The sequence below is a fragment of the Bipolaris sorokiniana genome (assembly GCF_000338995.1).
Source record: "Bipolaris sorokiniana ND90Pr unplaced genomic scaffold COCSAscaffold_12, whole genome shotgun sequence".
NCBI lineage: Eukaryota > Fungi > Ascomycota > Dothideomycetes > Pleosporales > Pleosporaceae > Bipolaris > Bipolaris sorokiniana.
Window position 1 is genome coordinate 204025 of NW_006911906.1, and position 24625 is coordinate 228649.

At 50.6% G+C, this 24625-nt stretch overlaps 6 protein-coding genes and 1 non-coding gene across 7 annotated transcripts; 4 read left to right on the plus strand and 3 right to left on the minus strand.

Moving 5' to 3' along the window:
• Positions 1-963: 963 nt before the first annotated feature.
• Positions 964-2389, minus strand: COCSADRAFT_96360 (uncharacterized protein; the record flags this gene model as incomplete). Its single annotated transcript, XM_007704532.1, has 2 exons — positions 964-2268; positions 2321-2389. The coding sequence occupies 2 exons, from the start codon at positions 2387-2389 to the stop codon at positions 964-966; spliced, it is 1374 nt and encodes a 457-aa protein (XP_007702722.1).
• Positions 2390-5564: 3175 nt separating this feature from the next.
• COCSADRAFT_39077 (uncharacterized protein) lies at positions 5565-7461 on the plus strand. Its single transcript, XM_007704375.1, has 4 exons — positions 5565-6207; positions 6294-6322; positions 6424-6567; positions 6618-7461. Exons 1-4 carry the CDS (start codon positions 6057-6059, stop codon positions 7026-7028), a joined length of 735 nt encoding a protein of 244 aa, XP_007702565.1. The 5' UTR covers positions 5565-6056; the 3' UTR covers positions 7029-7461.
• A 1230-nt stretch (positions 7462-8691) lies between these two features.
• On the plus strand, positions 8692-18452 carry COCSADRAFT_147972 (uncharacterized protein; the record flags this gene model as incomplete). The annotated part of the gene is made up of 5 exons (XM_007704533.1): positions 8692-11130; positions 11196-14337; positions 14425-15163; positions 15213-16062; positions 16121-18452. 5 exons carry the CDS (start codon positions 8692-8694, stop codon positions 18326-18328), a joined length of 9378 nt encoding a protein of 3125 aa, XP_007702723.1. The 3' UTR covers positions 18329-18452.
• A 597-nt stretch (positions 18453-19049) lies between these two features.
• On the minus strand, positions 19050-20553 carry COCSADRAFT_162809 (uncharacterized protein; the record flags this gene model as incomplete). The annotated part of the gene is made up of 2 exons (XM_007704534.1): positions 19050-20339; positions 20425-20553. 2 exons carry the CDS (start codon positions 20551-20553, stop codon positions 19050-19052), a joined length of 1419 nt encoding a protein of 472 aa, XP_007702724.1.
• A 214-nt stretch (positions 20554-20767) lies between these two features.
• COCSADRAFT_39079 (uncharacterized protein) lies at positions 20768-22176 on the plus strand. Its single transcript, XM_007704376.1, has one exon. It carries the CDS (start codon positions 20821-20823, stop codon positions 22105-22107), a length of 1287 nt encoding a protein of 428 aa, XP_007702566.1. The 5' UTR covers positions 20768-20820; the 3' UTR covers positions 22108-22176.
• A 403-nt stretch (positions 22177-22579) lies between these two features.
• On the minus strand, positions 22580-22678 carry COCSADRAFT_t67. Its single transcript has one exon. It is a non-coding gene; the product is annotated as a tRNA-Ser (tRNA).
• A 236-nt stretch (positions 22679-22914) lies between these two features.
• COCSADRAFT_230425 (uncharacterized protein) lies at positions 22915-23665 on the plus strand. The gene is made up of 2 exons (XM_007704535.1): positions 22915-23574; positions 23626-23665. Exon 1 carries the CDS (start codon positions 23047-23049, stop codon positions 23443-23445), a length of 399 nt encoding a protein of 132 aa, XP_007702725.1. The 5' UTR covers positions 22915-23046; the 3' UTR covers positions 23446-23574; positions 23626-23665.
• Positions 23666-24625: the final 960 nt, after the last annotated feature.

Consider the following 24625-nt stretch of genomic DNA (forward strand, 5'->3'; position numbering starts at 1 on the left):
CTCGTATACGCGTATTTGCACAAACAAGAGAGAGAGAGAGAGAGACAAGTTCACAGGGGGTCTCTGCGTACCAATAGTTTCAAACTCGTCTAGTATAAAGAAGCGTATGTCTCAAACTGCCCCGAAAAGGTACATACAACATGGTGCCCACGTGTAAATTAAATCCGACACCCAATTACCTTACGTAAAAAAAGCTGGGCGATGAGCGCGCACCCATGCTCCCCCATGCTCATGGCGTGACGGAAGGAGAAAAAAAAAAGGGCTTCGATTTCACTTTCTTTTTAAACCGTGTTTTTGCGTCTGTGGTGCGCACAAAATAAATGACCGAGGGAGATTAGGTAATTTGATGTCAAGGGGTTCTTGCAGTGAGAGCCATGAACATAATGAGGGTAATACGTCTTAATGCATTGAATTATAGCCAAATCCCTTGATAGAAAAAAACATTTCGATGAAAAATCCATATTTTGATTTGTGTAAAATAAAAGGATTCGTTATTGTGTACCCCATGCAGATTGAGAAACTAACCTATCCCCCGAGTTACTCGATGCAAGTTCAGATGATCGTTAGGTGACGCCGCTTCCCCACCATTTTTTGAATTCCAACAAAAAACGCCCATGTAATGTGTATGTGTGTGACGGACGTGGTAAATGATTACTATAACACCGCTCGCAATTCGTAAGGCCAAGCAACCTGTTGCGGCGGGGAAAGGAGAGAAAATGAAAAAAAGAGGAAAAAAACCAGTGGTAATGTTGCATGGCGTCTCCAAAGAATACATGCCATGTGCCCAAATGTAGTCCAGAATCCCCAAGTTTGCAAAATGGTACATGATTAAAACAACGTAAAATTTTTGATGCAGCATGGTGCCAGCACGTAGTGGGCATGGTACGATGACCGTCGCAGCGTGGTGGCGACGCGTACAACAGAGGTATTACGTGAGAGTAGGGCTATTGAGACAGCAATGTATCAAACTTGCTCCGTAAAGGCAGACTTCCGCGAGTCAGTAGATGGTCTCCGCTTCTTTTGGAGCTTCTTGGATGCACTCCGCTCGGCGAGCTCAAGCTCCTCAGGAGTAGGCTCCTTGAAGGTGCCTGGCCGCAAAATCTCAAATCCAGAGTTGACTTTGCGAAGAACTTGCTCATTGCGGTCCTGATTTTGGTCCGTCATGACCTGGTAGGGGACCTGGTCGTAGCTATATTGGTGGCTTGGGCCGTGCGGCTGGTAGGTATCGGGGTAGAATGGGGCATTAGGTGCGTAGGATTCGGTCAGAGGAATTGCTTGCCTGGCCTGGTTGGCTGCGTAACCATCATGACTAGGGCTAGAAGAAGATGCTATGATATCTTGAGATGGGTGAATACCAGTGGAGAGCGGAGGAGAAGGCGACTTCCGAGGCGTGAAGTAGTTGACACCGTTGAGCGTGGAAACCTGGTTGTCTGCGACGCTGGCCCATTCTCCGCTCTGGCCTGGCTTGCGAACGCGGGGCATAAGCTGTCCAGTCTCGGCGACGTGGGAGAGGCGGTGGCTTCGGAGAAGTTCGAGGTCAGTCTTGGGGTCGATGGTCCTTTGAGCGCCATTGGGAGGGAGGTATGCAGTCTCGTATGCGCGCACGTCCTGGTTAATGGCCATGTAGTCAGATTCATCACTGTTGCGGCTGCTCGACTTGAAGGAGGATTCGACCTGTCCAAGAGGGCTGGCGCGAGCTGAGGGATGATTAGTGTTGGTCACAAACCTCTCTGCCGAATACCTACATGGAGAAGAGGAACCAGACAAGTGAGCCGACTGAGAGACGTGGTGGTTGCAGTTGCTGCAGCGGGGCCCGTCGTGCTGATGTCCACGAGCGGGCGATGAAGAGCGCGAGTCGGTGTTGGACAGTAGTTCAGCAGAGACGGCGCGGTCAAATGAGCTTGGAGCGCGCGAGCTGTTGCGACTAGAGCCCTGGGCGACTGGCTGTGGAAGTTCGAGCTGCGAGTTGTTCATGTTGCGAGGAAACTTTTCGCTCATGATGGAAGCGCGACTGCTGCCAACGGGCGTGTTTGTTCGTGAGATCCACACACCGTCGACCTCGATACCGCTCTGGATAGCACGGATGCCGAATGGGATCTCGTCCTTGGTATCTTCGTTGACTTGGGTTACAGGCTGCGCCTCGAGCATCTCGGGCGACTGCGCCCTCTTGCCCTTGTCGACCTTGCTGTACTTGCGAAGCCTCCTCTTGTCAAAGGTAAGCTTGATGAAGCCAATGATGATGGTGAAGACGATGCCACATGCGAGAACCTGGGGATAGTGTGTTAGTGTTTCACTGGCAGAGGCCATTTGGGTCACTCACAAAAGTCATCTTCTGCCACAACGCCCAGCTGGTGAAGAAGACGCCATCATCAGACGCCCCGAAAGCCATGTTTGCAGTGAGGAAGTGAGGCGACTACTCCGACCCCCAGTAAAAATGATTGATGGGGGGGGGGGGGTGGAAGAGGTCAGGTGCCGGAGAAGTAAGTAGTAGTGCTTGTTATTGGACGGGCTTGTGCGGCAAGCACAACGACAGGACCAAGGACAAAGAGGAAAGGTGCCGCCAAAGAATGGGAAGGCGTGTGACAATGTGACAATGGCAGGAACACACAATGGGTGGCAGTGGTGAAAGAGGCTTGAGGGGTGGTGCTGTGTAGTAGATGGCTCGGAGGGTAGCGAGCGATGGGTCCTTTTCCAGCAGATCCCGTGACGACAGCGAGTAGTGTAGAGTGAAGAGGGGAGCGAGCGGCGGAGGAGTGGTTGGGCGGGGATGTGGTGGTGCGGTGGAAACGAGCGTGGAACGTCTTGGAAGACGGGAATCACTAGGGCGGTGATGGGGCGAGGGGAGAGGAAATATTATATCGGGGGGAGGGGAGGGGAGGGGAGGGGGCAGCCACACGGTCGATCGCCGCCCACATACACGGGCCCGGCGGTGGAAACATCGGGGCAGAGGGTGCTGGTGTGTGTGTGATGGGGACGAGTCGATGGTGCTGGCCAAAGCTGGGCTGGCGCATCGGCCGTGCATGCGTGCCATGGGCGGACGGCAGGACTACAGGCTGGAAATAGCAAGCGACGGTACGCAGAGGTGGTTGGAAACATTCAACGTCTGGCAGGTTGGCACCCGTGTGGAGCCCATACGAGACAGTAGCAGCCCTAAAGCAGACCCGATGGCCGCCAATAATAGATCCCAGCTCGGCGACGCGCTTGCAGCTACCTACTAGTAAGTAGAGTACTGTACACACTTGGATGTACGTGGACCGGGACCTGCAGTCGCACGTTCCAGTAGCCTCGCCCTCTTGCGCGACTATGTATACTACACTCGTCCATCTCCAATTGACGTCTCTTTTGGCGCAGTGCGTTGGCGACGGCAGCGGCACCACGCCTGCGCCATCCAGTTAGACTGCCGTTGACGCCACCAGGAACGTGGCGCTCTCGGCTGCTGCTGGGCAGGGGAGTGCTCCATCCGCCGTCCACATCGTATCCATCTTCCGAAGGAGAGGAGCAGGATGCACTTCTCCACATGTCGTGATGTTTTCTGCCCATCACCATCACAATGACATTTGGCCTCGTCATCCAAGCGTTCCTCCCGCCAGCCCATGGCAGCGATAATCCCCCGGCGCGTTGATGTCGCAAGGCCCCGGTCGAGCCGTGTTTCGTCTTTGTTAACTGCGGACTCCCATACGGCCGTTTAGAGACACTTGTCATAACAAGAGCAAGCAGCAATTCCCGCAATAGCTCCACCACAACGATGGGTTTTGCGCCGTGGCCGGGGTAGGGGTGCACGAGCCCCCATCTCACCCAGGGCAAGGCGGGGGGTCCTGGTGCCTGTCCCTGTCGTCTGCGGTGCAGGACAAAATAGCGGACGCCCATGGAGCACGACATGAAGGTGCAACCGCCACACCCAGCGCACACCGCATCTCCTGTCACTCTACTTACTCCTTTGTTTGACTGAGAGTCTTGTTCTAGCCATGGTACCGGCGCGCCGCCCATGCAGGTTCCGTCCGCTTGGCTCTCGCGCCCCTACTTAGGCTATCGATTAACCTGCATGCACAATCGATACATGTATATAGATAGTTATATGTATATGTGTACATGCAAACCTACTCACTCTTACACCGACACAGCCTCATTCAACCAAGGCAATAAGCACTGCGAAGAGGGCGGCATTACTTCGCCTGGGTTGGTGACCGCTCCTGCTCCTACTCCTGCTCCAATACCACTCACTCACCCTCCATGGGCTGCATCCAAGTACATCAGCCCCAAGGCATCGAGATTCCATGGCATCCAGTCTGCATGCAAGCAACCCTGTCTTTGGCTGGTTAATTGCACACCACCAGGGCCTTGGATACCAAAAAATCACACTTGGTGGCCAAGGTGATGCTGTCTTGGAGGGTCCACCCGGTCTCGGCAGAGCTGTGGGATGCACCCACTCCATTAGTGTGCAGTAAGCACCGTAATATTGGCGCCATTCTGTTTGCTGGTGATCGGCAAAACTCTCTCGTACTCCTGCGCCTTGGCCACCCCGTACTGCTCTGCTCCGCGCCCTTCTTACACCACACGTGGACAAATCCCGAATCTTGTGCCTTTTTAGTCGCTGCTCTCATCGCCAACCAAAGCCTGGCGTCAACCGTCTCTGGGTAAGCTAGACAAAGCTACGCATCTTGGCCCATCGACACAAGAGCCTCTATCGGTTGCCGTGGCGCCCACATGTGATGCACAAATGCAGTAAACACATGTATATGTACACACATATAGGTAGACGCAGGCCATTTCATCCTGCCACACGCAGTGACCACGTGCAAACGTAACAATCCACTGTTGCATGTCCACATGTAGTCTTTGCACATACCACCATGACATGCGATGCCGTCACTCATCGTATTTGTTGTGGGGCCCTGCAAAAGCCCTTCGCTCGCACTCGTCTTGCTCGTCTATGTTCAATCCCCTGCCTCCTGACCATTGCAGTCTTCCGTCTTGGTGGTGCAAGCCATGCCAGCTAGTCAATAGTTCATGCACCGAGTTTTTTTTTTCTTTCTCCATAACCTGCGCCTAACGTGCCATTAGCGTTCTCACGTGAATACGGCCAAGACAATGTGTGTCAGAAGCTTAGGCAAAGACACCACCGCGGCGGAAGTCAATTGCAATCGACAGCCGGTCGGAAGAGGCGAGTTACAACCGTCCCAGGGGGGGCCTGCTGCTCGTCTTCCGAAAATAAAGTGATGCTGCCTCAGCTGGCCGAGGTAGGTGTTGCTCGTTCCCATTTGGTGTCCCTGGCTGTGTCATTTTGCGGACGGGGGGCAACCATGGCTGAGGCACGTTTCGTCGCGGGGTCATGGAGACAGACATGGCCAGGAGACTTGCCTGAGAAACAAGGAACGCCACGCCCGTTTCGAATGGGCGGTACGCGTCTCGTCTAATAACGTCATCCCACACTACCCTGAAGCACCCATTTGCATTTCCGTTTCTGTTTCCTTTTCCTTGGTCTGCGAGACGGGCGTCTTCTCCTCGCGCCCCTCCCCCCCGCCGCAGCCACCATCAAGTACCAAACAATGGCTCTGGTCACAATAGTCAGGGCCGGGTCATGCGAGGTGCAAACAAGCAGTTTTATGGGCGCACTGGTGGCTAGCTGACGCGCCCTCGGTTCACGTCGTTCGGTACCTGACGGATTCCCATGTCGTCTTATGCAGGGACCGCCCGGAGGCCTTCCTTCTTTGCTGCATCTGCCCCTCATCGTCTCCTCAGTGTTCGCCATACATACATACAGCCTCCAATGCTGACGGAGAGACTCTGACCTCTCAGGCAAGTCGCTGTCTCGACACTCCTGTACCATGACGTCTTTAGGCGCCACGCCCCTCGCACGAATTCCGGATCATGTCTGCACCGACACCAAACCCCAAATGGCTTTGGTTCCTGCCCGATTGGCTCGGCGACGGAAGTCATGATGTTAGTCGCTAGATCGAGCAGTTCCTCTTGGATTCACACCCACCAAACTCCCAGCCTGCTACGATACTCCACTCTGCCTTTGTACCGCTCTTTTCTGCCTGCACTGCCCTACCGCCATGCCTATCCGTAACCCTTTCCGCCGCGCTGGTGCGCCTGACCAGGCTGATGACGCCCAACGGAACGCCCCGGAGAACGACTTCAAGACCGCAACTGTCTCGGGAGCCACGCCCTTGAAGCTGAAGGATCCAGCAGAATACAAATTGAGTGGTGAGACTCTCATGCCATGTTCTGGGCGCGCGAGGCGTGTTTCGCGCACTGCATATGTGACGATCGGGCGCTTACAGTTTGTGTAGAGATCAACGATAGCGGCGTGTACTTGCCGGTAAGACTAGCCCTTTGAGCGCATATCGAATTGATGCAGCGCACATGAATTGCGACGGCAGGGACTTCCATCTTGAGAGACATTGGCTCACTGCGCGACAGCCCTCACCACACCACGAGAAGCCAACGTTCTGGCACACCAAGTCCAACGTCTCGACAACCTCATCGAACCACCGGAGCCTTCTTGCCGAAAATGAGCCCTTTAGCATTTCGCGCGAAAGTTTTGATTCGTACCGGAGATCATTTGTACGTCTATAACTAGTAGCAGCAGTAACTCCCTCTCTAATACCAGCCAGGACATCTCCGCGCGCTCGCCAATCACTGACAGTGTCCACGAGACGTATCCTCGCCAATCGCTCGACGCGCGCAGATCCATAGACACGCGGCGCTCTTTTGACGCCCGTCGCTCACGCGCCACACCCCGCTCATCCATGCAACAAGGCCGCCCTAGCGAAAGCCATGATCAGGTACCCGAGGAGGGCTTTGAGGATGTGGGGCTGAATGACGAGCCTAAGCCCCAGCCCAAAAAGCGCGGCATCTTCTCCCGCTTTGGCGACAACAACCACTCCAATGACCGCACCGAAGAGCGTCCTACCTCGAGTCACCACTTTTCCCTAACAGGTCGCAAGAGGGCGGAAAGCGGAGCCGGGTCTGAGCTCAAGCCCATGCCTAAACCTGCCCCAGAAATGGCTGTCGAGTCGCGGTGAATAATATGCATCATATCGAGCACACGAATTTTGACGGCAGTGTTTTTCTTTCTCTTTAAATGTAGTAGTATGTGAGTTTTTTTTTTCAGCGCCCGAGGATGCTTTGATTTTGATCAGCAACCTCTTGGTCATGTTGATAATACCCTAATGGAAAGGGGAATTTGGCATCCGTGGCGTTTTTTTGGACACAGACATGGATTGTGTCACTACAATGGTCAACCAAGTTGCAATCGTTTTTGCATATTCATGAGCAGCTGGAGGATAAGTGCGGTTTGCTGTAAATATGTAAATGCAAGGTTCAAGCCGCGTAATATGTATTCCGTGCTTATTGGGATCGCTCACATAAGATTGTGGAGACTGTGGAGGTCGGTACTGGAGTTTCCCGTATCCCCCCCCCCTTTGCACCGTTACACGAGAATACGTAATAGCCAACCCGACTTCAAAGAGAAGAGTTGGCCTTGCTAACGCTCAATATGGATTCTAGTCTACGAAGAGATACTATGCATCTCCAGGCTGTGAATTGTAGTTAACAAAATAGTGAAATACTCAAGTTCAGGTTTTGATATATCGCCAGTGTGCTATACTCTCCAATCTTGGCAATAGTGTTGGGTCCTTCCTACATAGTTCGTGTTGGCTGGCGGTGGCAGTTGATACGGCTTGCTCTTTCCCTCCCAGAACCTTTCTTCAAAAAGTTCCGCCTCACTTCTCTACATACCCAGCTGTGACACAATATCCAACTCCACTTCGGAACTCGTGAGAGCGCTCTGCGAATAGCGGCATGTTCGCCAAGATCCGTGTCCTCACCTCGGAATGATAGCACGACTACGCCCCGGAAGGTCCTTCACTTTCTCTACCTTCTTCTCACGTCACAACCAATAAACATACCTTGTAGTTCGATATTGAGATTGAGAGGTTCCTATCCTATCGTTAAAAGCTTGGGACAAGACAAGGCTGTAGATGATGGGTGTTGAGAGTGGCTTAGACTGCGGCGTCTCCGTGCCGCTTGACGTCGCAGCCTGAGATAATGCGCACTCAGAGTCTCTACGAATGAGAAATCAGTAACAGAGCACAGATGGGTCAAGTCCGAATACATGTCTCTAAGGTCGGGCATCTTTAGTGGATCCCTAATCTGAGGAAGCTGTTGCCTTGTACATCCAGCCTTGCTGTACGCGCGCACCATTCTCACATGAGCAAAAGTTTGGCCTGACTTGGCCAAAGTACTCCATGCGCATGAATTAAGGAGCAAGAAACTCATGGATGAGCAACGTAGTATTCTCGTTCATTCCTTCTAGCGGCGTGGTTATCGGGATGGTGGGATATCGCGCAGGTATAAGGTGAAAGTGAGCTCAGTCCGTTTGTCAATTTCACTGTCAACAAAGCGCCACACCACAATCAAATTTTGCATTATCTACACACTCACCTTGAACTCTGTAGAGCTTTTGGCGACCAATCTTTGTCTCATATTGTTGTGACACCACTGCCACAACTTCAACGATACAACGCATTCATCTACCACTTGTTGTATTCACAAACCTAAGACAGGTGAGTATCTATCTCGACTGATCAAGATGACCCGCCACCAGTGACGGAGAGAAACACAAGAAGCCATGTCTGGTATACTGACGCAACCATGGTAGCACACGCCCATTGAGCACTCTAGGCTATGGAGTTCCTAGCGGATACCACGGCCTATCTCTATCACCATGTGGTTCTACCTCCAAAGCTACCACAACAAGATGATCGAAGCACTGGAAATGATACTGTCCTCCTTGAGGCCGTTGTTCAGGCTCTGAAAACTCTGAAAGTCCATGTGAAGAACGAACACGTCGGGCCTGTCATCGCGGCCATTGCCACTGTCGAAAACCTCCGTAGTAGTCGTGATGAGCATGGACTCACCAACCAAGCCAAGCTACAGAGTGTACTCGCTAAAGTCACAAACGGTCAGACGGATGGCGCTATACCGGTCGAGATTAGAGAACAAAACGCTGGAATCTTTGTTAGTCGCTATGGAGACAAAGTCCAGTTTGAATTCTTCGAACTTTCGCCTACCAACGAGGCAGCCATGAAATCTGGTCGACTCATACGAAGTTTTCCGGGATATGCGGCAAGCATCCCCGTAACCAAAATGGCTCGCAATGTAAAACTGCTTCAGTCAATCTCCAGTACCTTGGCGAAGATGACATCCCAGAAGGTTCCGAGCTTCCAGCCCCAGATCACCAAGAATGGGAAGAGCATGGCCGAAGAACGCGACACTACCGATCCCGGTATAGTCACGAACTTATACATGAACACGATCGCAGCTTTCGGTGAGCTGACAGTCGCCGAGCGCATCAAGAAACATACCCGTGAAGAGGTACTCTGGGATGACTGCCTTTCACCATGGCGACGGTCTCCGCTGTGGCTTTTGTTGCGTGTTTCACTACAGCTTCTCTTCGTACACGAAGCATCAGGTACACTGCATGAGGACGGGTTGTACAAGGCATTTATGATCTTCATGTCAGCGCAACTGCTTGGCCTAGCTCAGCGTGACTGGAAAAGCTTGGGAAGCGAACCAATACAAGCCATCTCAGCGAAGTTGATGCGTCGACTGCGCAAATTCAAGGCTCTCAAACAGTTCGAGTACCTTGAGGCTTCCTGGATTGACCACATCGATGCTAGTATTCTTAATGCTCATCGCTTCATAGATCAACATTGGCATGACTTGGTCAAGAATACTGAAGGTAATATCAACACAAGCGTCATTGCCGGCCTACAACCTGAGAATGACCTCGACATGTACCTTTGGGGACTGGATGCCTTCCTGTCTCAAATAACTTCTCGGAAGCAAGAGCACAACCCGTCAACATACGTCCCTACATCACTGTACCCAAAGTTCAACACATCTGACCTCCCAATCAACCTAGATGATCCTGATGACTACAAGCACTTTCGTCTGGCGGCTCTGGAGCATTGGGTCGAGCATAACTTGTCGGATTGGACTCGTAACCACCTCTATGATTCGAATGCCTGTGAGCAACTTCGTATGTTGATGGGAATCTACTACAATATCGCCAATACTGCGTATGATCAATCACCGATCGCCATGTCAGTCATGTACCTAACTCTTGCGGAGCTTTGGGTATCATGCGATAGATGCGCATGCGCTATTTATCCCATGTTGAATAGTTACGATCCCGAGGTCAATCTAACGGAGTTCCAATCTCTCGTGCTTCCACTGAAGAGCCAACTGGGTCGCCTCAACACTGTTGAGGGCTATGTTGATTCTCGACATCGGAAAGCAACACAGGGGAGACCCTCTGTATACCGAGACTTTGGTGAGCCTTCTTCATTCGCAGTCCGATACTTCGACCAATGCAAATCGCTCCAGTCTACGTTGGAAAATATTGAGCATGATGCTACAATCTCCCGGAAAAATAAGTGTGAAGAATTAGAGCACCTCAAAGTTCTTTACCGCCAGTACATGCACACCTACAACAATACTGGTTGCAGTTATCGTACCGTATTCACAAATCGTTACCATGGATACACCACGAAGGTTCACGATTATAATTGTAACCGATGTATGGCCAAGAACAACGCAGACAATCTTAGCATCTCGATCTATGAGTGGCCATTGTCCTCGTCAAAATCTGTAGCGAAAGCAACGGTGTTTGAATTGAAAGTACCTGAAGCTTTTAGCAATTGGCGAGATGCCTCGGCCCACTTCATCACAACCGTGCTGGGTTGCCGCGAGAAGACTCCAGTGAAACCAAGATTCTACTATACACTTGAGAATCATCACGGTCTATCTAGTGCACTGTCTGCACACTATTCCAAGAGGGTTATCATGCCACTATCCGAAGTCAAAAGCCACACAGTTACCCACCGAAAGAATATGAAAGCTGTCCAGAACTTGAACGAAAATGACGTTTGTTTGGAGAACGCGTTGCAATACCGTTACTATAATACTATCAGCGCTCAGTTCAACATAGCGATGCCAATATGTACGGAAGAAATCCCAAAGAGGTGCATGTACAAAATGCCGCAGCAGTCAAAGACACTAGAACGCTTCATGTACCGTCTGCCCTCTTCACCCAATGGCCTTCCTGCCAATGAAGTTATTGTAAGTTCCACAATATTTGCGTATGGTATGTTATGGGAAAATGCTGATCGAGGTTCAATATTTAGGCCAGTTTGTCGGACTGCCCGGCTCACCTCTCCATTGAAGAATACAAAGCTTTGTGCGCATTGTCTCTCGGAAACCACATCTTGCATTCCAACATTCTTACCCAGCTGGCGGTACCAACAGTAGACTTTTCAAAGGTCGAGTCACAATGTATAGTTTTCCAGGCGGTACACCAAGCTGGACTTCCAAAGCACTGTATTGAGCGTGCAACTCATCACATCCTTAAGGAAGCCTGTTTTGGTCGTGCATTGATGGACCAGCTCGAGACCGCGCTCGACCGCATTGAGGAAAATTGGGAATCATGGCGGGCTTCAGCCACATTCTCCTTACTTGCTCGCAGAGTTCTGAATTTGACTACCGCCCAAGAAGTCCGTTCGCGAGCGTTTGGTTATCTCATCCGGCTGCGATCTGTCTGCCTCAAGTGGTTTCTGAGGTTGAAGCAAAGAGCTGCTGAATCCACAGCTGATGACCAGCGTACAGAACTCTACTCAAGGGCGGCGGAGATTGCTCTTGTATGCACAAGCACATATGATGTGGAGGAAGATGACTTTGGATCGATTCTAGAACATGAATCAGCTATTTCGATCCTCATGCAGGCATCGATAATCATCCAGGAGAATATCGACTTCGTCCAGTCTGAGAACGAGGTTCTTTTAAGGAGCACGACTCTATCATGGAGGTGGATGATGTATCGGATCGTCCCCAAGCTACATGATCGCATCCTCTCCAACGGTAAAAGTCTCTCAGACGCTGTCACTGCAAACTGGGCAGCTTTCGATCCGACTTCAGAAAACCCTTGGACTTCGCTCGGTGGTCACAAAGAACATTGGCTCCAGACAACCTCGGGATCGCTGTCAGTACATATTAACTTACTAACCGGTGAACTTCTTGTCAATGGTTTGCCATTGTCTCGACTTCCTGCCGAATACATGTCCCATCACATGTACAAACCTTTGTTCCAGAAATCAGCATTGGAAGTCGTACCCACCAGCGAATCAGGAATGCGTTTCTCGGCAAAGTCTCCATACCACGACTACGAGCTTCACTTTGGAATGAAAAACAATGATATGCTAGTAGTCGCCTACGGAAATAGCACGAAACTCGACCTAATTCCATCACGCACATTGCAGAGCCAACTTCCTGATGCATTCTTGACGAACTATATCCACTGGTATGATCACAAACGGCAGGAGTTGATCTTTCGGAGTCGAGACAGCCCGTGGGAGTCAGCGCCTGAAGAATGGCGTTTAGTTCGCAATGCTCATAACAGTGCTTGGCGACTGATAAAAGGATGTGAGATCTTGATCAGTTTGGGAAGTCAGTCTGAGAAAATGCTTTCTAAAATACTACGGTCATTGGAAGATGCCAAGCACATACATGCCAAGCTCGATACCACAACTCAAATGATCAACGTTGAACTTCCCCGACTTCAGCTCGGGTTTTATATCAAGCAAGGAGGAGATTCGATATACTCTTCCCAGTATCGCGACATGACCGTTGACGAAAACCAGAGCATTGGAACTCTTGTTGGATTGGCCAGTAAGCTTGTGCTTAAGCATGAGCATACGGCAGAACGATTGGTCCTCATACCATCGCCCAAGACCTTTGACACATCGAGCATCATTTACTTCAGTGTTCATCATTCTGGTCATCACCCTACTGTGTCAATCAACAAGGGAAATGTTCATAAGGTGTACGCATACACTATGGATACAGATCTCGGTAGACTATTGGATACTTCGGAGATGCAAAGTCGGCTTTTTTTGAGCTACCTGCATGCTATCACATCTGGGTGTCTTCCGGACCCGTTAACGTACTGTACTGGTACAGAAAGCAGCCTCGAAATCCTTTGGTCAGCAGCAGTACATTCATTCGACATTCTCACTCCGGCAAACGTAGAGCTTCTGTGTCGTATAGCCGAGCTTTCCGCTAAGAGGAAGTGGTATCCTGAAAACCTAAGGGTGATGCAAAACATTGAGTGGGATGAGCGTCTCCCATCACTGTCGCAACATGGCTCCTTTCGAATGACGGTGTCCGATTTGCTGGACCAAGCCGCAAAGATGCGATTGTTTCATCCAGACAATGACGTTTTTGCCTCGATCGACAAAGCTCAACAGAAACTTTCCTCTCTATCGGACTGTCACTTGGAACAACGTGATATGATACGATCAAGTACTTTCCGTGTTGCAGGATTTGGTGCTGAGAAGTTCACTACGGCTCATGACATTGAGTACCGGAGTAGAGACATAGTGCAAAATGAGAGGGGTCGTCATGCCTTCATCGCCGGCATTCTAGCCCTCCGCGATGAAGCTGCTTTGCACAGCTGCATCTTGGATCTTAAGGAAAATCTTGTTCGCAAGCATTTCCGATCAGCTACCGTTCATGGCGTTGATGACTCCTTCGATCCTAATAATCTTGGCTATGATTCTGAGTGGCTTGAAGATCACTCAAAGCACTTTGTTGCAAATTGGTGCACCCTACATCGAACTCTCCCTAGCGCCAGCAATCGCTACAGTTTGGCGACATGGCTTTGCACAATGGCATTTGCTAAGGACGTTGATATGGTTGCGATCCAAGCTTTGCTAGCATTCTCCAGACTACAAGAGATGGCAGCCGTACAGCTGCCTGCTGCTTCCCGGTTCGATTTGGCACAAGGAGATCAATATGATGCCCAAAAGATACGCTCCATTCTTGTGCAAAACACCAAATCCTTCGATACATCTGCGGAAGCTACGTCGCCCAGAATGAATAACGAGACCTCTGAACAGCATGAAAGGCGAATCGAGGCACTGTTTGATTCTCAGAAGTACAAAGCAATCGAGGGTGTTGCTGAAAAATTACGAAACCAAGCATCTGTTCAAGCACCTTATGTAGAGTCAAAGCTTGAGTACACGAGGTATCTTAATCTTTCCAAAGCAATGGTGAGAATTCAAGATTGTTTTAAAAGCTGGTATGACAATCGCCAGTTCCTAGACTATCTTGGACAGTCAAAAAAAGTACTGGCGCGTCAGAATGTCTCGAGCGTACCTCAACCGCGGTATGGCCTTGCTCTACCTCATACGAAGGCTGGCCTTGACTCTGATGGCCGCTTTTTTAGCGTAAGGAGTATTCTTGCTCTCTCGACACCTCCCACGTCCCAACATGGTATGTTTTTCTTATGTTCTAGTTCAGCGTATCATATATTTGCGACTTTGTCTAAAGTGAGCTTACTAACATCTTTTCCAGTATCAGATCTGAACTTTCCCACATCACCATCTGAGCCACAAATCACGATCGCGAAAACACCTGAGCGTATAATGCATTCCCAGAGAATGGAAAGGCTCGAAGATCTTTGCCAGCACCTCATTGCATATTCCGAATCTAAATGTGAGCGAGAATACGTTGACCATCTACGTATGAGTTGCAAAGCCTTCGAAAAACATCTCAACACCAATTACGCACACCAAGATCTGGTTGTCAATGCCGCAACCGTTTTGCAGGAGTATTTAGGCGAATGTGGTAAGCATCTCCATAAGATTGCTTCCTCATTTGAAGGTCTGTTCAGTAGCGAGATTGAGTTCCAAACCCAACATGCACCACGATTTTCACCTACCTTTTGGCTCAGTCTGCTGCATCGAGACCGCTTCGAACATCTCCCGGAGGACTGGAAAGAGGTCATTATACAATATGCTTTGGCCATAACTAATCTGCAGAGGGCTCAAAGATTGGTTCGTCTCTCGAGCAAGCCGGTGGAGCTTATTGAAGAGCTGCAACACATTGGGCACTCCAACTGGGATGTACGCCAGTTCCCCGAGACGCTTCTCCTCGAAGCTGAAAGCGGCATCCTGGTTCGTAAGGAGCAAGAATACATTGCAAGCCAGATGCGTTCGCCCAAGGATGGGCAAAACGTGGTACTGCAGCTGTTGATGGGAGGTGGCAAATCGACCACCATTGTTCCAATTCTGAGCGCTCATCATGGTGACAAAGAGAAGTAAGTCCTCTCATCTACCAACCTAGGTTTTACTAACGTAATTTATTAGGTTAGTGAGGGTCATAGTTGCGAAGCCTCAGAGCAAGCAAATGCTACAAATGCTTGTGGCTAAGCTTGGAGGAATGCTGGGCAGAAGGGTCTACCAAATGCCCTTCTCACGTAACCTTCGACTTAGCGCCAATGATGCTCAGACCATCCGCCAGATTTACGACGAGTGCATCGCCAACCGTGGCGTGCTTTTGATTCAACCTGAGCATATTCTATCTTTCAAACTCATGGCTGTGGAATGCGTACTCCTTGACCAGCAGGAAACCGCCCAGTCGCTACTGTCGACCCAAGAGTTCTTCGACAGAGTCTCGGTCGACTGCGTTGACGAGAGTGACGAAAACTTTTCCGTAAAATTTGAACTGATATACACTATGGGAGAGCAACAACCAATTGAGTTTGCTCCTACACGATGGTTCATCATTCAGGATGTCCTAACATCTCTGGCATCTGTAGCTGCCCGGGTGAAGAAAGAGCTGCCTGATGCAGTCGATATCCAAGACGATGGCAACAGCAAGTTCCCACGAATCAGATTCTTGCGTTCTGACTCCGCTGCTCGGGCCTTGCACCTGCTGGCAGTGCATGTTGTTCAACAAGGCATTGGTATTCCTTCAAGGTCACAACCACCAACCATGCAAGGCGCAATCATCCGCTATATTACTCAGACGGACTTGAATCTTGATGAAGTGAACGCAGTTGAGAAAAGCAAGTTTTGGACCGAAACTACAAAGTCTCCTCTACTCTTGCTACGCGGCTTGTTTGCTGATGGTGTTCTTCGATTCATATTCACAACCAAGCGGTACCGAGTCAATTTTGGCCTTGATCATTGCCGTACGCCCAGTACTTCACTTGCAGTAAGTAAAATTCTCAAATTTCTATTGCGCAAAGCATATACTGACTTGGTGAAAACAGGTACCATATAGGAGCAAAGACTCGCCTTCACCGAGGTCTGAGTTCTCACATCCCGACGTCGTCATCATTCTCACGCTCTTGTCATACTATTATCAGGGGTTGACCGATAATGAACTATTCGATACAATCATCCATATCTTGAGATCTGACCAATCAGTCATATACTATGATGGGTTCGTTCGCACCGCATCTTCTACCCTGCCGAAGACATTTCGACAACTTGCCGGAATTAGTATTCGAGATCGACATCAGTGCATTACGGAAGTGTTTCCCAGCTTGAGATATTCGAAGAACGCAATCGATTATTACCTCGCGCGTTTGGTCTTTCCCAAACAGCTTAAGCAATTCCCTCAGAAGCTTAGTGCGTCAGGCTGGGACCTCGCGATCAAGAAGCCGCACCCAACGGCCGGGTTTTCTGGTACGAACGATACCCTGCATCTACTCCCACTCAACATCAAACATCTTGACCTGCCAAGTCAACATCATACCAATGCACAGGTGCTGTCATATCTGTTAATGGACGAGACGTCGGTAGAAATTCTGCCTGTGCGCAAAATCGGTAACGCTACCAGTGATGGTGAGCATCTACTGACATTCATCGAGAACTTGGACTCAGATGTCAGGGTTTTGTTGGATTGTGGAGCCTCAATCCTTGAACAGAATAATCGACAGGTTGCTGAGACATGGCTGAAGATGCGCAGCAGCGACGTCCAGGCGGTAGTCTACTTCGAGAATGAAGAGTTGGCAGTGCTCGATCGCAGTTCTCGGGTTGATTCATTCCAGACATCTCCTTACGCCAAGATGCTGGATTCATGCGTGGTCTATCTAGACGAGGCGCATACACGTGGAACAGACTTGAAGCTCCCACGTCATTACCGCGCTGCACTTACATTGGGTAGCCAGTTGAGCAAGGACCGTCTTACACAAGCTGCAATGCGGATGAGGAAATTGGGCCATGGACAAGCCATTACATTTATTGTACCCGCAGAAATCAGGACCAAGATCTATGAGCAGACTGGAAAACCTGCAGATGCACAGATTGATGCTTGCGACGTACTATCATGGGCAATCAGAGAGACGTGGTCTGACTTGAAAAGGAGTCTCCCCTTGTGGGCAGTACAAGGCGAACGGTTTGAACGACAGAAGAACCTCATAAATGGCGCCAAAACTACAAAGGATGACGCGGCAGCTTTTCTGGAGAAGGAAGCCGCTGATCTGGAAACGCGGTACAAGCCTCGCACTCAGGACGTAAATCGTTTCACACAGCTCAGCAACTGGGACATGTCTAATCCCAACATCGGTGCGATTATATCACGGTGCCGCGATTTCGAAGCCATGAACTTTGGATCTGCTACATTAAGTGAAGAGCAAGAGAGGGAGCTTGCGCCCGAAATCGAAGAAGAGCGCCAAATCGAACGTCCTCCACGCTTAGATGCTCTAAAGCATCAAGTCCATGAACACCTCAGGCGGCTAGTTACTACCGGTGAATTCGTTACCGGCTTGGAAGCATGGAGGCCAGCGTTTCAAGCACTGAGAACGACTAGTGCAGGGAGACTCACTAATCTGAAAGAGTTCCCCTGCGATTTGTTGATAACGCTAGACTTCATGCAAACAGTCCGCGCACCTCCAGGCTCGACCCGCGCCTCTTTCATCTCAGACTCCTATCAGCGACCAGTACAATTTGTAGTCTCTGTACCGGATTCACATCGCCCAAAGAATGTCAGCAATCTCATCGTTATCAGCCCCTACGAGGCGAATCAATTGTTGCCATTGATCCGTGAGCACAAGAAAGTCACGCTCCATTTGTTCGCCGCCCGCGCCAACGTCAGTTACGCACCCCTCGACGAACTCACCCTGTACAATATCGGTCATGAATTCACTCCAGGCTCTGTTTCACGTAGCTTGACTATGCAACTCAACCTATTCGCCGGCAGTCTCTACCTCCGCTCTCTAAACGAGTACAATGAGCTCTGCGATTTCCTGGGTCTCCTGCAAGGCCGGGCGGAAGAAGGCCAGCAAGTGTATGCCGATGGCTTCATCGATCCTCCAGCTGGGAAGTGGGGTCTTACAAAGTCGCCTGTACCCTTTTTACGTGTTTTGCTTATGAAGATTCGTCGTGAGGGAGAAGGTGTCGAGAAGACACATATGGGTAAGATCTTGAGTGGTGTTGCGTTGGACGAAGGTGATTTTGATACGATCGAGTATTGAGTCGCCAGATACTGGAGCTGGCTGCCGTGAGGGATTGGTGATAAATTTCTTGGGGGTTTGACGATGTGAAGATTGTTTTGGTTCCAGGCTGAGAGATCTGTTGGTGGTCAGGAGAGAATGGGGCAAAGGTTATGTCTCACCTGATGGAGACGCTTACTCTAGGTCAATTAATGTTTAATAGACAAATACATGGCTCTTCTTCTAAGTGTTTTCCCCCCATCCACAGCGTATCCTGCTACAATCACCACGCAACTTCACAAATGACACTAATTTCATCCAACCATATCACAACACCCCAACTCTACCATGCACGTGACATCACCTTTCCTTCTCATCAACCACAAGAAAAAGAGAAAGTACTAAATACACATCAACGCATGACACAATTTTTGTTTTCATTTCTCTCTTTCGTTCTTTCTCTCTCAAACAACACACTCAACTACCAAAATGCAATACACCTCCCTCTTCCCCCCCTCCCCCAAACACACTCCCTCCGCGAACCTCCCCATAAAAAAGAATAAAAAAGAAAAAGAGCCAGCCACTAAAGCGCCCCAAACGCCAAGGCTAAACGTCAACAATGTTATTTCCCAGCCCCTTCCGTCCCTTTACCCCGCCATGAAGCTAGTCAACATTCCGAAAAGAAGACCAAAAAAACGACCCCCGCACTTGCAACAATGTGCGCCCCCAAGCTTTTTTTGCTCTGAAACTTTTTGATTAAATCTCACTCGTAAGCGCTAAGATCCAAAGGAACACTGCTACCCCTTCCAGCACGATATTTCTTTTTGCTACCGGTGAATTCACGGGGGCGGGGAAACTGGCCTTCGTCCTGGAATCGCCAGCGCAAGTCGTGGATCGGTCGGACTCTTCCTTTATGGCCGCCACCGCCGCCCGAGCTGCTGTGGCTCTTGGTGCTCGATCCGCCGCCGTTTGTCAACGTGTACGAGGCCGGGTCCATCATGGAGCGCGAGGGGGTGGATGATCGGCTTGGGGGCGCAACGGCGGGTGGGGGAGGCGCGGGGGCGCTTGGTGGTGAAGCTGGAGGGGGTGGCGGCGGTGCGGCGGGTGTTGAGTGACCAAAGGCATTATTTCGGGCTGCTATTTCTGCGAGTGATGGTGTATGGCCATTTGGAGGCGGTGGTGGTGGTGGTGCAGGTGCCGAGGGTGCGTGAGAGTTGTATTTATACGGGTCGTACTCGTCGTCATCCGGTGGAGGTGGTGGCGGCGGTGTCGACCGCGCTGGTGCTCGTGGCGCTGGCGAAGGAGGTAGAGGAGGGGGCGCTGGAGGAAGTCCAGTGGGCCGTGGCGACGTTGATGCAGGAGGCGGCGGTGGTGGTGCGGAAGGTGTGGAAACTGGAGGTGGTGGAGGAGGGGCGCTTCCCGGCACGGGCGGTGCGCGAACTGGGGAGGGAGCTGGCGGTGGAGGAGCAAGATTAGATGGCTTTCGAGACGAGGGAGGTGGGATAGGTGGTTTCTTTCCAATTGGCGGTGGTGGCTTGGGCTTTCCACTGATACTGGTTACTGAAGACGGTCGCGACTCTCCACGAAGAGCGTTGATACCTGGTCGTACACCTGGCGGCGCAGGAGGAGCTGAGGGGGGCGCTCCTGGAGGCTTTGGTGCTGCTCCTCGTGGTAGTGCGGGTGCTGAAGCGCGATTTGATTCGGGATCTGAGAGGTATGGCGCATGGTCTTGGTCCGCGCCAGTCTTGACACCGCCCGACTTCCTCAGCTTGGGCATACCGCCCGCGAACAACCCTCCCAGCTGTGGTGGTGCGGCCATTCCGGCACCGCTATCAGTATCACTGTTGCTTCTCGCGCGGTTTGCTCCTCCAGGAACTGACGGCGCAAGCCCTGGAACTGCGGGCGGCTTGCCCATACCGGGAATTGCTGGTGCTCCCATGGGCGCTGCACTCGCCCCACCGCTCACTTTGCCTACTATTGGCGCCGACCGATCGTTGACTTGTGTGACTTTCTTCAGCTTCATACCCTTACTGATGTCTCCTAAAAGTGCACCCTGTGTCCCATTAGCGATAGCTCTCTTGATGCCCAACAGCCAGAGGCGCGGTGTCTGGCCTGCCTCCGCCATGAATGCAACGTACTCTTCCTGCTCCTGACGGCGGTTTCCCTCCTGGCGCCTTCATCCCCGGCATAGGCGGTGGCGGCGGTGGCCCTCCAGCTCCTCGACCCATGGGCGGCATGGGCGGAGGCGGAGGGGGTGGTGGTGGCATGGTGGGATATGTGCCGCGCTTCGATTTGGTTTCGTTGTTTTTTGCTGTTTTGCAAAGATTCTGGATATATGTGCAGTCACTCGCGGCCTGGTTGCGAGTGTCGGCGTGTGACAGAGTGTGGTGATCGAGTGATGGTTGTGGTGGGAACATTCCGTCACAGCTTGGCAGCTGGCATCCCAATCCTCGGCCGCCCACCGCTGCGTCACCCGACCTTCACCGCGCCCGCTGTGGCCTCGACCACACCTGATGAACCCAGGAAAATTATCAATGCGCCCCCAATCGCGCCCAGTATGTCAATTGTGCGACTACATACTACGGCAGCCTGGAAGTTGCCGCGCGTTCCGCTTCACATCAGCCGTGAAGGCCCCCGCGACACGGCGGCAAACTGCGCCATCATCCTCTCTAGTTAGCCGGGCACACGTACGGAGCATTACGACGACTGCCCGGAAGGCGGTACCAGCAGCTGAAAGAGTCGATGACGAAAGCTTTCAGACGTCGGAGCGCATCGCAACGCTGAGAGCAAATTTGGCCGCGGTGGAGGCTCGAATAAAAGAAATCTACGATTCTCCCAAGGTGGAGCCAGAGGCAAAGGTCTTGGAGGCACTCGAAGGTTTAACAGAGATTGCGCAAAACGCGATAGCAATACGGTCTCGACAGCCTTTGCGAACAAAAAGGCCCATAAGACAGAGTTCAGCGGGAGCAATACTCTCCGGGCTCGGCAGTGATGACGTTGGAAAGACTGAGAAGAAAACAATATCAAAGCAGCTAGGCCTCGATGCACTCCCATCGCCATCCTACCTCTCCAGGCTCGCAGAAGACCTAATCAAGCACGAGAAAGTCTTCCTCTCTCCCAACGTCCTCGCCATATACATCCACCTCCAGCGACTCCTCGCCCACCCAAAAACCATCCCAGAAGCACTCTACCTCTATGCAAACAAGTCCGTCCCAGTCGAAGGCTCCTCGCCCCCCAAATTCTCTCGCTCCTCCCCCAAAGCCGCAAAGCAGGCCATTCCCGCCGATCTCGCCGACGAAGCGCTCACGGCCGCAATCGACGCAAAGGACCTTGCCCTAGCCTTGGATGTCGTCGACCACACCTACCGCGCCCCTGCCTGGCGGCGTCATCGCATGGTCACCAAATTGGGTCTTCCCGGAGTTCTAGCGGGCATCACACCCCTCGCTCTCTACATGATTGCACAAGAACTTTCTGTATACAGCAGCTTCATCGACCCGTGGACTTTCAAACTCTACGCTTTCGCTGGTCTGAGTACTTATGTCATGTGTACCGGTACTCTTGGCTTTGTCGCCTTGACTACGTATAACGACCACCACGATCGAGTGGTCTGGCGACCCGGTGTTCCCCTTTTGGACCGTTATCTGAGAGAGGATGAGCGTGCTGCGTTGGATCGCATCGCGTGTGCATGGGGGTTCAAGGAAGAGTGGAGACGAGGTGATGAGGAGGGTGAGGAATGGGAGGGTCTGAGACAGTGGATTCTGCTTAGGGGTATGGTGCTCGATAAGCCGGATCTTATGCCTGGTATGAACCCAGGTAGGTAGTGGAGACAGTTCTAGAGAATATCAATCAAGTACCATGTATTATTAAAATACAGGAGAATTTCATTCGTGATATTGTTCTATTGATCTATCCTTACATGTGCAGCGCCTTTTTGCTAATTTGGATTTATTCGTCATGAAGACAACTTATTTGATTTGGAAATATTATAAGTAGCATACAAGTATTGCAGGGATCATGATATCCTGACAATGGATTTTTTTGTAAACAGCTAGTTTCCTGAACGTAGGAAGCTCTGTACTCCTACCATTTTTATACGTTTGTTGTTTGCCAATTACGATACTTGGTGTTCTTGGAATTCAATATGAATATTAAATCCTGCAAAAATTGTTACACAGACTGGAGGATCAACTATCTGCATCAAAGTTCCATGCAAGAAACAAAAATTCAAGGAGCACCCACATAATAACTATGTAGAGTGCCTAACAAAAGGCAAAAAGTAATGCGTGGTTGGTGCGACACCTGTGTGATTCGAACACACGCTCCCGAAGGAACTGGCTGACTTTCCCGAATGGGACTAGCAGGCCAGCGCGTTAACCACTCCGCCAAAGTGCCATGATTTAAGGATGAATGAAGTTTACGTAAATATATAGTTAATGCAAAAAGCTTACGGAGTCATTTCTAGTGTGTTCGTCTTCATCAAATACCGAAAACGTTGGGACGTTGTTTCTACGTATAACTTCGTAATCACTCACTCACTGGAACAATCGTGAGTGAAGTGGGGTTAATTGTTCATGGCGTCAGCTACCCCACCTACAACTTTTGGGCAATAACAGCTTTACCTTTGGACTTCCGCCACCACCGCATCTTCGCACTAAAACTTCTCTCACAAAGAGCTACGGGCCACTCGTCACTTCCACAGTACTACTCAACCTAGAAACACATCCGTAATTTCAGGCCAGCTTCCCGTATTCATATCAACCATGTCTGCCGACGCTGCGCCCATCTCCTTCACACGGTTCTCAAAAGCGCTCGAAGACCTTTCTGTTGAATCGCTCTACGCGAAATACTCGGAACTCACAAATCAGCTCATGCATCTCGAATCAAGCAATCAGCAACTTGAGGAGTTTGCGCGCGAACATGATGACAGAGACTGCTACGAAGCGCTTCTGGAAAACAAGCAGGTTATGAAAAGGTTTGAAGAAAGGAAAGAAGCCATCAAGCACGAGGTACAGGACGTTCGAGGTCTGCCTTGGAGGCCAAAGGAAGACGATGGAAAAACGAATGGAAGTGCGCCTACTGCGACGAATGGCGCGGCGAGGGAAGAAGGCACCAACGGCACCGCAGCGCAAGATGAGGGTGACGATGGCGTCTACCTATGAACAAGTAGAGATACACACAAGATGAAAATCGACAAGTGACTGGAACCCGTGTGTATTGGACACGCAAAATTCACTATCCCCGTTGGTGATGAGACAGGTACTGCGATATAGGAGAGCACACAATCATGAGTATGTGCACATGCTCACTGTGTTTCAGATATCTTATTGATGATATCCTAGGCATTACTTCTAGCTTGCGGACACCCATGAAGTTCGGGGAGATTTTTCCACCAACGAAGGATCAGTCTGACCGATAGGAGTGGGAAAACTCATTATACTGAGCGCACTCATCTTGGATTCTTTCAGAATATTAAAATCAACGGTTATCCTACGCCTTCTTGATTGCGACATGCATTCTCAGCAAGGGCTTCAAGTCATCATACTTGCATATGCAGTTACTGGACATTCGACGGCGATTCTTTTTGATTTGGAGTAGTTATAAAATGAATCCAAGTGCGCCAGGGCCCATGATGCAACAACGTTGTATCTGTCCTTGCGCACATTGCTTGATGGAGCTTATTCTGCAATATCAGTGCGCTTTGTGGATACCTACTTAATAGAACGTTGGAAATGAAGACATCACACCATCACTGTACAGTGAGCAATATATGAATTACCCAAACGGGCATATTCGCCGCTACAGTGAATCAGAATTCTTCCAGACTATAGTTTGCCATACCATGTCTATATCACAGCTTGTAAACCCAGGCACAAACGCAAGTACACCGGGGACCTCGTAATCGTCCCGAGTAACCCTACGCGAAAATCCCGTGAGTTGTTTTGGTGCCAGCTAGCCGGTATCATTTAAACTTTGGCCGATCGCGGGATAACAAAAAAGTCTAAATGTAAGCTACATGTTACAGGTCGTTACAGAACAACGACAAACGTCAGGACATCATCCGCGTAAGCCACAAATAGAGTCTTGGGTACTTGCTGACCCGTTTTCCATCAGTTGTCAGTCAGTCTGCTTTGTTTCATCAGCTGTTACAGATGTTTTGGACATGAGAGTCCGTGTCACGTGCGCACATGTCACTGGGGGTCTTGGCGGTGCGTATTCTAGAACAGCGTTCGTGGCGCACAACCAAGTTGTTTGGCGTTCTTATGATGCACGCGCTATTATGTGTTAACTAGCACGTATAAGACGCCTATTAATAGGTCACTCTAAGTATTTTCAAGACTA

What these genes read in the sequence shown, in the direction of transcription:
- COCSADRAFT_39077 (XM_007704375.1), top strand. Translation starts at nt 6,057, where the DNA reads ATGCCTATCCGTAACCCTTTCCGCCGCGCTGGTGCGCCTGACCAGGCT. An exon ending in AGCAGAATACAAATTGAGTG is followed by an intron (nt 6,208 to 6,293) that starts GTGAGACTCTCA and finishes CAGTTTGTGTAG; the next exon opens with AGATCAACGATAGCGGCGTG. An exon ending in ATTCGTACCGGAGATCATTT is followed by an intron (nt 6,568 to 6,617) that starts GTACGTCTATAA and finishes AATACCAGCCAG; the next exon opens with GACATCTCCGCGCGCTCGCC.
- COCSADRAFT_39079 (XM_007704376.1), top strand. Translation starts at nt 20,821, where the DNA reads ATGCGCCCCCAATCGCGCCCAGTATGTCAATTGTGCGACTACATACTA.
- COCSADRAFT_230425 (XM_007704535.1), top strand. Translation starts at nt 23,047, where the DNA reads ATGTCTGCCGACGCTGCGCCCATCTCCTTCACACGGTTCTCAAAAGCG.